Source organism: Uranotaenia lowii, chromosome 3 (assembly GCF_029784155.1).
Source record: "Uranotaenia lowii strain MFRU-FL chromosome 3, ASM2978415v1, whole genome shotgun sequence".
NCBI lineage: Eukaryota > Metazoa > Arthropoda > Insecta > Diptera > Culicidae > Uranotaenia > Uranotaenia lowii.
The window spans coordinates 58671359-58687682 of record NC_073693.1 but is presented as its reverse complement, the minus strand read 5'-3'; the positions used below and the strand labels follow the sequence as shown (position 1 = coordinate 58687682).

Sequence of the window (16324 nt, the reverse complement as noted above, 5' to 3'; positions counted from 1 at the left end):
ATTGACTGTTTTGGACATGTTTGTTCTCATTTCACAATTTATAGCAGACATAAGAAGAAAATTCTATAACTTTGTCTCAACGCTAATAACATTGCATACTTAAAGGCGCTATTTTATATAATTAAGAGAAAATTAACTATTTTTGCTCTTTTCTTCAGATAATTGTTTGATAAATATTAGTTTTTGGATAAATATTAGTAATTTCGTAATCAGCAATCATAACGATCAATTCAGAAGAAGAATATGTCGTTTGGAAGGGGGATCAATTGTACCCAACTCTAGGGGATCAATTGTACCCATAATCAACATTTTGAAATCTTTTTCTGAAAAAAGTTGAGATTTTTCCATTGCGTTGAAAATATGGCATTATGAAGTTCATTTTACGCTCGAACGATTGATACATTGGAACAAATATTTTTTTCATAATTTTCCCATGTAAGGAACATTTTAAAATGATGAAAAAAGATCTTCAAGTTACATTTTGTGAAATTTTTCAAACAAAGTTCAATTACTCAAACAATTATTTTGTTAAAAGATTTTTTACTACAAGCATTGTTATTTTGCGCATTTTGGCACATTTTTCTAGAACATTTGATCTTTGTAAGACATTCCAGTTTCGAGATATAGCTAAGGAATCAAGTATCCCCAGGGATCAAGTATCCTCATTCTCCCCTAGTTTGTTTAAAAGGTCTGATGTTCGGGAAGTTTTGTGAGGTTGTTGTACGCAAATTCGACCACTGTGCGTCAGAAAAACATTGATGACGGATCGATGATGATTGATAAGATAGGTGTAGAATTGTGTACGGAATAGGTATAGAATTGTGTACAGAAATTTGTGTTAGTAAAAGTATGATGAATGTTTACACCATTTTGTTCTGTTATGAATTCGGTTTAGCTAGAAAGAGTTTGTGATCAAATTGATTTGGAGTAATTTGAGTGATTACGGGCACTGCCGCTTATCGGAAAGTTTTAGCGAAACTCTAGACTGGATCTGTAAGTAGAAAAAGTAGAGAAAAGGATCAAGTGCTAATAGGAAGCTTTTATTTAGATCGAGTGCGAGTGCCGTTGAATCGACAGGAATTACTGAGCAAATTGATTGAGTCCATGCGTACCGTAAGTAACCGAATTTCGGAAGGAGAGCAAAATTTAAATGTTTATATGTTTAGGTTTAATGTGCTGAAAGCCGTGTATTGTGGAAAGAAGTTGGCCAGTCTGATCTCACGTGACGTAAGTTTTTAGATTTAGTTTAAAGCATAGCCTAATAAGAAAATTATTTAATAGGACCTGATAAAAAGCAGTCGTAGTAGCCATCGAGGAAGTAATCTTGTGTGAAGTAGGAAACTTTGAATGTAAGCGACCATGTGATATGTTTTTTTTTGTATCTAATTGTAATTCAATTATAGCTTTGAGTCCTTTGAATCCATCACTACAAAGACTTGTTTCCCTACCCTTGAGAAGTCCGAATAACATTCTCAAAGATTCAAAATCCAAGATGGCGGAAGGTTACAAGTATAAGTGCTGCGAGGAGGGCGAGAATTACGATGCAAGCGTTCGGTGCAATCGGTGTGGAGATTGGTATCATTTTTCCTGCGTAAATGTTCAAGACAGCGTATCAGAAAGTGTTTGGTTCTGCGTAAAATGTATAACGGACGAGCCATCGCTTTTGGAATCGTTCGCTTCGGCAGGGAATACAAAAACTCGTCGTGGTCCCCCGCGTGCATGCAAAGAAAAACATAAAAAAAACCCTAAATCGAAATTACCCTCAAAGAATATCGTTAAAACAGCTAAGAAAGGTCAGGTCGAGCAACAGGATGATAGGCAGGCAGTTAGATCGGATGCTAGAACAGAAAGCACGTATACCGGCGCCATTAGAAAGTCTCTTTTACGTTTCCCAGACACCAATTCTTCTGTTATTGGAACGCGGAGTGAAGATAAAAAAAGTGAGTGCAGTGCAAGTAGTGCTGGTAGCAGGTCGTCAAAGGCTTCAACGCGTGAGAAGGCAAAGCGTGAGCTACAACGGTTGCAAGAAGAGAACACGCAAAGGCGCCAAGAAGAAGAAATTGAGCGAAAATTATTGGAGATGGAGCTGAAAGGAATCAGGCGTGAGAAGGAGCTCATGGAACGCAGACATGTTTTAGAAAGGCTTGCGGAAGAAGAAACTGAACCCGAAGGCGATTCCAGCGAGGATGAAGAGTATAATCTCCGGAAAAGAGTTGAAGATTGGCAAAAGGATTCCGAGGTGGGTCGAAGCGAAACGACGTACGAACAGCGAAAACAATCGACACCTAAGGAGGAGGACCGTCAAGAAAAGGAAATTTCTGGATGTGAAATAGCTTGTGGTGGAATTGGTTTGCCAGAAATAAGTAGCGTCGCATCGAAGTCTTTTAAAGGTACGGCTTTAAGCACTACAAAACTCTCCGATGGCGCATCTCAGCTGCAGATAATCGCGTCTAGGCAAGTTTACCCAAAGAGCTTGCCGAAATTCTCAGGTCGACCCGAAGAATGGCCAATATTCATAAGCTCATATGAACAATCGAATACAGCCTGCGGATTTAGTGATTCAGAGAATCTGGTTCGTCTACGCGAGGCTTTGACTGGAAAGGCATTGGACGTGGTGCGGAATCGTTTACTTCTTCCAGAAAACGTTCCTTTCATAATTCAAAAGTTACGCAGACGTTTTGGAAACCCCGAAGTTCTTTCAACGATATTGGCCGATCGTATACAGACCCTTCCGGGCCCCAACTCAGAAGATCTGGAGTCTGTTATTGAGTTTGGGAGTGCCGTTGAGGAGGTTACTCAGCACATGAAAGCAGCGAAATTGACAGATCATCTTCGAAATCCTATCTTGATGCAGCGGTTGGTTCAGAAGCTACCCTCGGTCTACGCAATGGAATGGGTGGAGTTCAAGCGAAAACGGATAGCGGTGGATCTGGAGGTGTTCGGAGAATTTATGGAAGAGTTGGTGGACAAAGCGCTGGAGGTAACATATGCGCCGTGCAACATCGAAGACCCGGTGAGAGGGAGACGGCGTGAAAAACCGGTGGTTAAAGGATTTGTCAACATTACGGATACTGATGGTCACAAGTGCTGTACATGCAGTCAACAGGAGTTTGAAAATGTTCCTCCGTCTAGAACAGCTGTCTCTTCCGAAAACTATCACTCTAAGGGCTGCTCGATTTGCGGGTTGGCAGGACATTTTGGACGCAATTGCAATGAATTCAGAGCATCGAATTTGCAGGAACGTTGGAACATGGTACAGCGGTTAGAGTTGTGCCCATTGTGCCTGTACAACCATAACGGAAAACATTGCATGTCGAAACGCCGATGTGGTACGAACCGTTGTGATCAGAGACATCATCCACTCTTACACTGGGAGTCAAATTCAAACGCACCGCATTTGATTGCGAGCTGCAACAGTCATCGACAGTCAGTCATATTTCGAATGATTCCTGTAGTGGTTTACAGCGACCTAAAAAAACTGAAGGCGTTAGCGCTGATAGACGAAGGATCATCAGTGACACTGATTGAGGACGAACTAGCTAAGGAGTTGGGATCAAAGGGAAACATAGAACCTCTGGAAATGAGTTGGACCAACGGAATGAGTACGGTGGAGAATCGATCAGCTAAAATACACCTTCAAATATCGGCTGTAGATGACATGAACCGCTTCGATCTGATTGATGCTAGAACCGTCCGTAAACTGGACTTACCCATGCAATGTTTGGACAGCGGTGAGCTGCGTGAGAAATTCTTACACCTGCGGGACATTGAAATCCCAAGCTACGGGTCAACAAAACCGAAGTTGTTGATTGGAATCAACAATGCTCATCTTATCGCCCCGCTTCAATCCCGAATAGGAGAGTTAGGAGAACCCGTCGCTATACAATGTCGGCTAGGATGGAGTTTGTACGGACCACGAACAGGTGTAGTAGCCAATGTACATTTCTTGGGACATCACCGCTCCTGCGACGAGTGCGATAGAAACGACCGAGAAATGAATGAGTCCTTGAAAGAATATTTTAGCATCGAAGCAGTTGGGATATCTCCAGTTCTGCTGGAATCGAACGTAGACCGGCGAGCTCGCGAAATATTGGAGCGAACGACAAGACGTACAGGAGATCGTTTCGAATCTGGGTTGCTGTGGAAAACAGACAACGTGAGGTTCCCGGAGAGTTATCAAATGGCTTTGAAACGAACAAATAGCTTGGATCGTAGAATGGATAAGCAGCCGGGCGTTCGTGAGGCCATTTTAAAACAGTTGCACGAGTACATCGAGAAGGGTTACGCTCATTTGATTACAGAGCTAGAATTACAAAACACTCCGCCGGAGAGGACGTGGTACCTGCCCCTAAACTTTGTAATTAATCCGAAGAAGCAAGGAAAGATGCGTCTAGTATGGGACGCCGCTGCTAAGAACAAAGGAGTTTCGCTCAACGATTTTCTTCTGAAAGGGCCGGATATGGTTTCGTGTTTATCAACAGTTATCAACGGTTTTCGGGAGAGACGGATTGCTTTTGGAGCGGACATTCGAGAAATGTTCCACCAGATACGTGTGAGATCGGAGGACCGCCAGGCTCAACGCTTCTTGTTTCGTACAGATGTCGAACGAGAGCCGCAGATATTTGTAATGGACGTGGTGGTGTTCGGAGCTAGCTGTTCTCCTTGTACATCGCAGTACGTCAAAAACTTAAATGCTCGAGAGCATGCAGTGCAGTACCCTGAGGCGGCAAAGGCTATCATCGAGAAGCATTTCGTCGACGATTATTTTGATAGTGTTGACACGGAATGTGAAGCTGTTCAGAGGGCTAAGGATGTAAAAGCGGTACATGCAGCTGGCGGCTTCGAATTGCGGAACTGGATGAGTAATTCTCCTGAAGTGCTCAAAGAACTTGGCTCTACTTCCATGGAATCTGCTAGGTTTGTTGAAGTTAACAAAACTGATAATGTTGAACGTGTTCTGGGTATCAGTTGGAATGCCGTCAAGGATACATTTGTTTTTTCGACAGACATGCGCGCGGACCTGCACCCCTTTATTAAGGAAGGTGCATGGCCCACTAAACGAATTGCGTTGAGGTGCATCATGAGCATGTTTGACCCGAAACAATTTCTGGCGCCAATCCTGATCCATGGACGGATAATTATGCAGGATGTATGGCGAAGTGGAATCGAATGGGACGATAAATTGAGAGAGGAGCAGTATCACCAATGGTTACGTTGGACAAATCTATTTCCGTTGATCGACACCGTTGAAATTCCTCGTTGTTACCTTGGCAGATTCGACTCAACATCGTACGAGAGTGTACAGTTGCACGTTTTCTCCGATGCCGGTGAAGACGCGTATGGCACTGTTGCATACTTCCGGTTTGTGAAAGATGAACTGATTCATTGTGCCTTTATCGAAGCCAAAGCCAAAGTTGCTCCATTACAGCACATGTCGATACCCAGGAAAGAATTGCAAGCCGCGACATTGGGGGCCCGCCTTGCAAAAGGCATACGAGAGAGTCATTCCTTTCCAATTACCAAAACGGTTATGTGGACAGATTCGAAGGCGGTTTATTCGTGGATTAGATCAGAGCGGAAGAAATTTAAAGAATTCGTAGCTCATCGTGTTGGTCAGATCTTAAGCTTAACCAATCCTGAAGACTGGCGATGGGTACCATCAAAAGAAAATGCAGCAGATGATTTAACTAAATGGGGGAAAGGAACGGAAATCAATTCAGATAGTCGGTGGTTCAAGGGTCCTGAATTTTTGCACCAGTCGGAAGAAAATTGGCCAGAACAAAACCAGAATATTATAGTCATCGAGGATGAAGTTCGAGCTCATGTTCTGTTCAGCGCTACAACTTGTACGGATGTTTTTGGAAGCCGGATTGAGCATATATCGAGGTGGACTATTTTAGTGCGCATGGTGGCAACAGTGTACCGTTACGTCGAAAATTGCAAGCTTCGAGTGGCAAATAAACCGATAGACGCCCTTCCTACAAATGCGGCCGGCAGAAAATCGCAGATTCCAGGAGTGGTTGTACCCCTTCGACAAGAAGAATATTTCATGGCGGAAAATTGTTTGTGGCGGATGGCGCAGCAGGAGGAATACGCGGATGAAATAGCTCTACTGTCACGAAACCGAAAAGTACCGAAGGATCAGCAGAGACAACTGGAACGTTCTAGCAATCTGTATGACAAATCGCCCTTTCTTGATGAGTTCGGAGTTCTACGGGTAGAAGGAAGAACAGTATTCGCAGATTTCGCTAGCTATGATGCAAGATTCCCAATAATTCTTCCCAAAAGGCACCCGATAACTAGGAAATTGGTCGAAAATTGTCATCAAAGAACGAATCACAGCAGCAGAGAAACAGTTGTTAACGAACTAAGGCAGCGTTTTTGTATTGGGTCCCTGAGAGCTTTGACTTGAAAATGTACTTTTATTTCAATTTTTGTTACAATGTTACATATTTATACTCTAAGAGACACAGGATATCCTTTTCAACTTTGATGATGGGAATTTTTTAAGCTAATTGTATTTTCCTGATTCTATCAGGTCCCTGAGAGCAATTGTAGAGTCGGTTATAAAGGAATGTCAGTGGTGCAAAGTGCACAAAGCGCGACCGTTCATTCCCAAAATGGCACCTTTACCGAGACAACGAATGGCCCTGGGAGTAGAGCCATTTTCATATGTTGGATTAGACTATTTTGGTCCACTAGAAGTTTCTGTTGGAAGACGACGAGAAAAGCGTTGGGTGGCCTTGTTTACATGCATGACGACTCGTGCCGTGCATCTGGAGGTGGCTCATACTTTGAATACGGAATCGTGTAAAATGGCTATCCGAAGGTTTGTGAAGAGGAGGAGAAGTCCGCTTGAAATATTTTCCGATAACGGAACGAATTTCGTTGGAGCCAGTAGAGAACTAGCCGCTGCGATCCGAAAGATCAATGGAGACTGTGCCGACACTTTCACATGCTCAAAAACTAAGTGGACCTTCAATCCACCAGCAGCACCACATATGGGTGGAGTATGGGAGCGGATGGTTCGATCGGTAAAGGTAGCCTTGAACACAATCGTAGACGGAGGAAAACTCACGGATGAGATTCTATCTACTGCTTTAGTGGAAGCAGAGGATTTGATCAACTCAAGACCACTGACATATGTTTCGACAAATGTCAAGGATGACCTGGAAGCTCTCACGCCGAACCATTTTTTGAAAGGTTGTGCCGCCGAATGTCTTCCACCTCGGAGTCAAACAGAACAAGTGGACGCTTTACGAAGCAGATACCATCGCGCACAGCAACTGGCTGACAAGTTATGGCAAAGGTGGCAGCATGAATATTTTCCCAGTTTAAATAAACGCACAAAATGGTTTGAAGACGTCAGAGAAATAGCTGTAGGAGATCTAGTGTTCGTACAGGAAGAAAATAAACACGAAAGAGGAATCGTCACAGAGGTCAAAGTCGGTATGGATGGGAGAGTTCGCTCAGCAGTTGTGCAGGTGAACAATAAAAAGAAGCTGCGACCAGTGTCAAAATTGGCTGTACTCGAAGTTGAAAGTGGTAAACCCAGCAGAAATTAACCGATGGAATAACTACTGGGCTTACGGGTGGGGGTATGTTGTACGCAAATTCGACCACTGTGCGTCAGAAAAACATTGATGACGGATCGATGATGATTGATAAGATAGGTGTAGAATTGTGTACGGAATAGGTATAGAATTGTGTACAGAAATTTGTGTTAGTAAAAGTATGATGAATGTTTACACCATTTTGTTCTGTTATGAATTCGGTTTAGCTAGAAAGAGTTTGTGATCAAATTGATTTGGAGTAATTTGAGTGATTACGGGCACTGCCGCTTATCGGAAAGTTTTAGCGAAACTCTAGACTGGATCTGTAAGTAGAAAAAGTAGAGAAAAGGATCAAGTGCTAATAGGAAGCTTTTATTTAGATCGAGTGCGAGTGCCGTTGAATCGACAGGAATTACTGAGCAAATTGATTGAGTCCATGCGTACCGTAAGTAACCGAATTTCGGAAGGAGAGCAAAATTTAAATGTTTATATGTTTAGGTTTAATGTGCTGAAAGCCGTGTATTGTGGAAAGAAGTTGGCCAGTCTGATCTCACGTGACGTAAGTTTTTAGATTTAGTTTAAAGCATAGCCTAATAAGAAAATTATTTAATAGGACCTGATAAAAAGCAGTCGTAGTAGCCATCGAGGAAGTAATCTTGTGTGAAGTAGGAAACTTTGAATGTAAGCGACCATGTGATATGTTTTTTTTTGTATCTAATTGTAATTCAATTATAGCTTTGAGTCCTTTGAATCCATCACTACAAAGACTTGTTTCCCTACCCTTGAGAAGTCCGAATAACAGAGGTCTTATTGTATCTTGAAGACTATCTCGCCTCATTGAGAAGTCTTCTTTGCGTTTTTCAATTCGCAATACGGACAGTCTCTGGTTAGAAATCCAGGAAAACCACAATTGTGGCAGAACACGTTAAATTTTTCCCTGCACTGTTCAAACTTGTGTCCCTCCTCGTGACAGTTCATTCATACATTCCGCTTCAACGGAATGTAAGCATTCACTACCCGTTGGAGAGCACTAGTTTGACTAGAGCCGGGCTGGGGATTTTCAAATTTACTATCTCTCGTTTTATTATTATTGGCGTAAGAATTATTTTTTTCTTGTTTTTTGACATCATTACCACGGTTTTCAAAATTTGATTTTCCGTAGTATTGCGAGTTTTCTCTGCCCGTATTGCGATTCCGTTCTTGGTTGGTATTGTTCGCGTAATGGTTTCCTGTTTGAAAGTTGTTACTTTTGTTTTGTATTTCAGGTCTCCCTCTACTGATTTCTTCAATTTGCTCCGAACGAAACCCTGGCCGGCTGTCCTTCCGTTTATACGCTTGCCAATTAATCGCATCAAACTTCTTGCCGAACTCCTTGTTTGCGATTGTTGGCCTGTCTTTCGAACACAAAGTCGATGTCATACTGACCATCACCGTTTATCTCCATCAGCCACGATCTTGCTTTCTGGGTAAACAAGTGATGCGCGTTCTGGAGTAAATCAACTTCCGAATATCCGTTTGCTTTGGCGTTGAACTCTATTTCCTTTAGAAATTCGTCCAAATATCTACCGTTGTCTAGCCCATCGTAGATAATCTTCCATTTATATATTGGCAATTTATTATTATTATCGCGAGAAATGTTCTGCTTAAAGTTATCTGTTCAGGATCGCCCCTGATGGCTTGAATCGATAGCATCAGATTTTTTACCGAATAAATAAATTAACACACTCATTCAAACAAACATTACAAACTTTTAGTGGACTGCATAACGACTTAAACTATTTTACAACAATGACTAATTCCGACACAAACTTGTCCCTTCTGGACTTCTGACTCTGGCCATTCCGGCCTCTGACTATGGCCGCTCGAGCCTCCGTAAATGATGCCGTGATCCGTCTCCGTTGGTGGTTGGTTGGAAAAAGAGGCCGAGCCTTGGGCTGAATTTGGCTGGACCCTTCGGAAAAACCTCTTCGTGCCCGAGGAAAACCGAAGATTTTTGGCGCGCATTACCGCCGTTAATGCGCGCAGCATCGCCATGTTGCTACTGGGTCATTTCTTAATTTAGGATGGTTCAGAGAGCCTCGTTCGTTCCAGAACATTATCCGAATTGTTCAATTGAATGTTTCTTTCAACAGGCTCTTTTTGATTTTTGATTTGAGCTCTTTACGCTACTTAGGGATTCGTTTCTTTCCTTAATCCAATCTAAAAAGTTTATGGGTTCTTTTTCTGATTTTTCACTACTTTCCAATTTTTGCTCTTCTAAACGTGTCTCAAGTTCCGTTCTAAATTGAGTTTCATGTTTTTTTACTAGACAAGTTAGATTTGAATGCGTTTAACAAGTTGGTCAACAACCGAAGTTAGTTGCCGGTTTTCTAATACCTCTTTATCAAATTCTGTTCTTGGCACGTTTAGATGAACTAACTCCAAATCATTTTTGTCTTGACCCTGTGTGTTACTTTCAATAGGATTAGCTTCCGCTGTTTTCGGTGGATTAACTTCTCTTAAGGGTGCCACTTCCAGAGAAGAGAGCAGCACTGCTGCGGAATGGTCGTGAAATTTTAGTGCTGCATAAAAAAATTGAATTTTGTTTGATTGAATAGAATTTTAAAGAGAAATGTTTGTGGATCTTATGTGAAAAGTGTTTGTGGTGAGAAAGGTTAACGACAATAAGTGAAACAAATGGTTTGAATGGAGCAAAAGTGAATTTTTAGCCACAATTTTCTCCCAACAAGATGGCCTCCGAAAGTGTGATGAGGTGGTACACGAGCAATGGCGAATGGAAATAGATTTGCAACGAAGTTGAGGAAGGACATGGAGCATACACATGGATTTTTTTGAGATCAATCTAATTTAGACTTATAAATATTTTTTTATAAACGATTTCTTATGTCGTTCCGATGGTTTTGACATTTTTAAAGCAAAGCCATCGGCGGGTAAAATCATTTATTTTTTTCGTACATGACTGTGTGGTAAGGTAAAAGCTTCCTTGATAATGTGCATGTGGGTGGTACATAGAAAGAGAGAATGATGAAAGCCAGGAGCAAATTGAGAGAAAGCGGTGCATGTTTCAGTGAGGTTCAGTTTGTTTGATGGCAGGGCAGCAGCGTTGCCAGATTGAAAACCGCTCAAGTCCGTAGATTTGACGAAACACGAAAATTGTACTGATTTTGGCAAAATAAAACTTGATGACCTTTTTTTTTTTTTTGGTCGTCAGGTAGAATTTTCATTTATCCGCAGAATCCCTTGAATTTTTTCGATAATCCGTAGAAAACCCGTAGAAAATGCTGAAAACCCGTAGATTTCGAGCATCGATCCGTAGCTCCGTAGAAATGCTTAAAATCCGTAGGACAACGGAGAAATCCGTAGATCTGGCAAGGCTGCAGGGCAGCTGTTTCATTTCTCTGTGTTTGTTGAACTTTGGTAGCTTTTGTCCTTAGAGTTTCATATTTTGAGGGAGCTTTCGGAGAGCCTCAAATTCACAGATTTTATTAATGAGATTTTTGGTCGTCTGAGAATAAATGAGAGGGCGGAGACTAGCTATTGGGACCAGCGGTGTCATATATACAGATTTTTCTGTATTATACAGATTTTTCAACGTCAATACAGATAAGATACAGATACAGATTTTTATACAGATTTTCGAACAATGATACAGATTTATACAGATTTTTCAAAAATAAAAAATATCAAATTCAATTGTTGATGCAACCGGTTTCCATGAGCTAACCGAGTTAAATCTTTTTGAACTTTTATCTTTTCAATTGCAAGATACCGCAAATGCTTGCAACAGCGCAAATAATTTATCCAGACCATTTACTTCTACAAGTAAGTTTTTGTGACGATTATAGCCATATACTTTTCATTCATTCTAGCTTAGTAGGAGCTTCAATAGTTTGTTTTTATCAACAGCATAACTTACCTAATTGTTTTAACGGCGAATGATGGCCCCCTAACAGAGTATACAGATTTTGATAATAAAATCAGCATAAAATTTCTTCTCCTTAAGATTGATATCTATAAAGTAGGGTGGTATTTAAGATTATCACTTTTAGAGAGTTTTAGAAAGAAAAGAGTTTGAAAATCATATAGAAAACCCTCATTTCAGATTCAATTAGGCTTGCTACTTCAGTTTTTTAATTCAAAACTCTTTCACAGAATAAAGTAGAAGAACACTTTAGAATTTAAAAAAAAATCATTTTCTATACGATATGCAGTTAATCTTTTTAAGCCAGCCCACTTATTGAAACGAATTTCATATTGTATATACAGGAAAAAATTCTCGAAATTTAATTTCGATATTTCATTATGATAACAAAAAGGATTTGAAGTGGTTTGAAACTCATTAATAAAATTTTATCAATAGATTTTGAAATTAAACGTTTTACATCTCGACAATAACTGAAGTCAATATTACATTTCATATTTTTAACTTAATGTGTCGAGTTTTATTTTGCAGAATATTGTAAAATAGTTATAAGTATTTAGTTTTTGAGTTAGTTTTCTAAGTTTAACATCAGGCGTGATGTTTATAAGACTAAATTTTTCGTAGTTAGTCCTAAATGTGGCAAAGATTTAAAAATTAGATTTAAAAATTATGTCGATAACACATGGCAGAAAATTTCAAGCAATATAAGCTCTCATTTTAGATATAAATACTAAAAATAGGTTAAAAAAAGCATTCAATAAATTAATGCGCCGGCAAACTACATGACAAAGATATAAAAAAAATAGTTTCGATTCAGTTATCGATTTTCCCGAGGACCGCGAGTTTTCTTGATTTCGGTGGATTTTCCGTTTTGACAATTTTATTCCAATTCAACAAAAATGGAAATTTTTACCTAAATTTAATGAACAAAATACAATCTTTCATTTTCTTGAGGCATGAGTCAAAACGTTTTGTAGACTTCGGCAAGGTTGGGAAATAAGTTAAAATATGATTTACAAAGACTTTTTGATTGATGTCAGAAATAGATAATATTTAATTTTTTAAATCGTTGTGTTTCTGAAACTAAAATATCTAAGCAAGATATATGAACGATTGAATAAATGAAAGATAACAGAAAGGTTGAAAATCTGTTGTACGTATTCATGTAGATTTATTATTGGGTATAAAAAGAAAATATTGAAATTTCTATTTAAAATCTTCCAAAATCAATTAAGTATTAAAACATTGGAACCAAAACTGACTTTCCTTTGTGTAATGTAAATTCGAAAATCAAGTTTCGTTTTTATTACCAATAACATATTTATATCCAGGTTTGACTTTGGTTAATCACTAATTGTGTGATTAACTTTCATCCGTAACTTGATTTCATTTTTTTTACATTTTTGAATTTAAAGATTTTAGAAAAAAAAAGGTCGAGAAAATTTAGTAAACAGAAATGAGATTCTGAATTCAGAAGCACATTCATAGTTATTTGGTTAATTCTTCAGAATTATAACTTAAAATCATTGAGCTAAATCTCACGCATTTCGCTTTCCGATTTAGATAATAACAAAAATAGTTTAAGAGTTTTATGTATTAAAATGAAAGGATGCTCAACAAAATGCTGCTCAAATGTGAAAAACTTCAAGAATTTGGTCCTAAGTTTTTGTTAGGTTGCGGCCAACAAAATTTCATTTTTCCATCTGTTGTGAGTGAACTAACCTTTAGTAATAATTTTCATATCTAGAAAAAAAACTTATAACTAACATTTTCTCACTCTAGATTAAGCTCAATAAATGAAATAAATGAAAAAATAAATCAATTTTTGAATAATGAATACGTTAAAACCATTAAAACTGATTTTCAAATTGCACATTAAGCAATAAGCTAACATAGAAAACAATAATAGAAGTTTTTGGTGACTAAAGTTCAAATACAGATAAATACAGATTTTTTCATGAAGCCGATACAGATTTTTTTAAAAACCATCTGACAACCTGATTGGGACAAAGACTTGGTGATTGATCAGGGTGTGTGAGAGCATGTGTGGATTTTGATGACTGATTTCTTCAATGTAGTTGCAGCACAGTTCTGTTGTTTGGAAAGATAAACTGGAAGAAGATTTTACACGTGTGCGTGTGATAAGCAAATTTGTGCTTGAGTGTGGAAGTAGCGTGTGTAGTTGCTTTACATGGTTTAATTTTGCTCACTTGCTCGTTATGTTTTGAAGTAGATTGACTTCTTCTGTTTGAAGACTTGAAATTATGGCTCTGATATGGGTGCTTGAAGGATGATGGATACCTAGTTCAATTGATTGAATTGGCTGTTATTGATGCTATTGACATGGAGCGACAAGGCGTGGTACAAGTGAAGTGGGTCATTTAGAAAAAGCACATACAGGACAGGATCTCAACGAAACTTGATGTTTCCTCGAAGAGATTAAGAAATTAAGAAATTTATTTTATTCGTTGTTGTTCTTCAAAAAGGATGAATGACATCCAGTAGTTTAAATCTTCAGGATTAAAAAGTCGTGTTTCTAATAGCGCTAGTATTCTTGTTTTAATTTGAACATTTTCATATAAGGTTCATAATTTTCTTAATACGGTGAGTGTGTTTTCAAGGGTTTTTTTGCTGAAAGTAAAGTGAATACATGTGTTGGATGTTTTTCTATAAAAAATGAGAGTTTTGATTAGGAATAATTACAAAAAAAAATGGAATTTTTTTTTTGCATGTTCTTCATACACATTTTGCCGAGTTAAGGAGAATAATACAAGAAGGTATCTAGATTGTCTAGATTGTGATACAATATTTTCATACATTTTATGAAAGAAGAATTAATTTTATTACATACAATTATAATGTTGGCAGGCTTTTTTAGGTTTTTTATTAATTTTTATTTGTTTTTTTAATCGCTATTGTATGTATTATTTTGGATTCACTAAATGTTAAAGAATTTTGAAATTGGAAACTTGTATTAATAATTATTTAAAGTTTTTGCCATCCGCTCGCTTTCTTTAAGATTCAATCGAAATTATCGTGTACTTTGGTTTTCCTTTATCTAACTGTCGGTATAAGCACGGTTTCATAGGATTTGAAAAAATAATAAGTTTGACTCTGTACTCTGTACCAAACTATCTTGTATTAAACGCAGAAACTAACAGCCATTTGAGATTTCTGAGAGATGATATGTAGAATGAAATATACGAAATCAAATTTCAGGGTACTATTAACAGGAATTTTGACCAATTAGGAGAGAAAGGTAACAGTTATGTGTTATTTCCTATTACCTTATCAAAATAAATGGTCACGTCTTACAAACTTATTGTTTCTTGTATAAGTGATTTTATTTTCACATCATTTTATTTCCTATATATATTGATGATATTATATTTGTATGTTTAATATTGTTTATATTTCAGATTGAATGCAATATATATTTTATTAATATTATTATATTATCTATATGCTTATTTTATTATTGTATATTTTCTCGACGAACCATCGGCCGTGGAAGCCCTAGAATTTAATTCGAAGGCCAAGCCACACAGACATAGGCTGGACCTTGCTACCGATGGGGGAACCATACATACATACATTAACTTCCCTTAAGGGTGCCACTTCAAGTTCAGTTACACCCACACCTTCTTCCTCTTCCGCACGAAGTTGATGTATGGTGCTGTTGATGAGCTCTAATTCAGCTCTTCGTACTTCTGGAATAGGGGAAGTTAATGAAAAAAAACACGCTGAGCAAGCGTACGCACTCACTAGCAGCAGTAGCAATTTCGTCCAGATAGGAACCCGTTGCAATTTTCTGTAATCTACTGAACCGGAAGAGTAGGTGGATGAGTCTTGTTTTGTAACTTTGTTCAGAGGCTTTTTTAGAGTTTCTTTTGTCCAAATGACCTTTACTTTACTTTTTAATACTTTGCAATTTATCAACGAATACCTCCAATTCTTAAATTGTCGATGGCCCAATAAACGCATGACTAACATCGCTTTTCTGTTTTTCTTCTTTTAGCAAAAACCTCAACACCCGCTCTTGTTGCTTCCGTGTACCAGTAACCGTTGCGCCACGGAGAACCAATTCATGCTCCCGCTCGTCGACTGTAAGATACGCCCCGTTCATCGACTGGTACTGGAAAAGCAGATGGCCATTTCTATTTCGAGGAATTGCCCAGTGGAAGACATGAATATGGACGATAAAAGAACACAGCTGATGTATAACTGAACCCAATTAAACTCAACTACACCTGTACACCAAGCTCAATAGTTTTAACTCAAATCGGCCGGTTTATACTAAATTTAGATCAGCAAATGTTAAACGTAAGTAAACTTTTTTTTTTAATCACGTTGCGACGATAGAATATCAAAAAACAAGTTTCAGCACTGTGTTTTATTGCCTCAACTTTCTCCCGCTTTTTAAATATGAAACAATGACAATTTTACTAAGTTTAAAACGAAAATTATTATAAAATTATTGATTTACAACTCCACATAAAAAACAACTTCAAACTTCGATTCTCATTGAAGTTGGCTGGTTTTCTAATCTCCCTAAATAAACCAAGACTCCTTCAAAGCAGTTCACGTTGTCGACCCAAAATCGTAGCTTTTTTGCACAAATTGTTCAAGGCGGTCCAGAAGGTCTCGGATGTTTTCCCAGAGACTTCTGGGAACCAATAACTACTAAACTTCAAGCGTTTCCCTGCACAAACTAAATTAGCGGATCTATTTTAGTTGAGCGCCAAGTATAACCTGTGGGTGAATTGCCTGCGCAGCACCACTGAGAACCCCCCTCAAAACGCCTCAAGGTCGGCAATATCCGCGAGATAGCTAGCGAAAGGAAACACTG

The 16324-nt window shown here is 38.6% G+C and overlaps 1 protein-coding gene across 1 annotated transcript; it reads left to right on the top strand.

Annotated features, from left to right (window-relative positions):
• The first annotated feature begins 1811 nt into the window (after positions 1 to 1811).
• LOC129752222 (uncharacterized) lies at positions 1812 to 8328 on the top strand. Its single transcript, XM_055748008.1, has 3 exons — positions 1812 to 1854; positions 1896 to 6390; positions 6539 to 8328. The coding sequence occupies exons 1-3, from the start codon at positions 1812 to 1814 to the stop codon at positions 7563 to 7565; spliced, it is 5565 nt and encodes a 1854-aa protein (XP_055603983.1). The 3' UTR covers positions 7566 to 8328.
• Positions 8329 to 16324: the final 7996 nt, after the last annotated feature.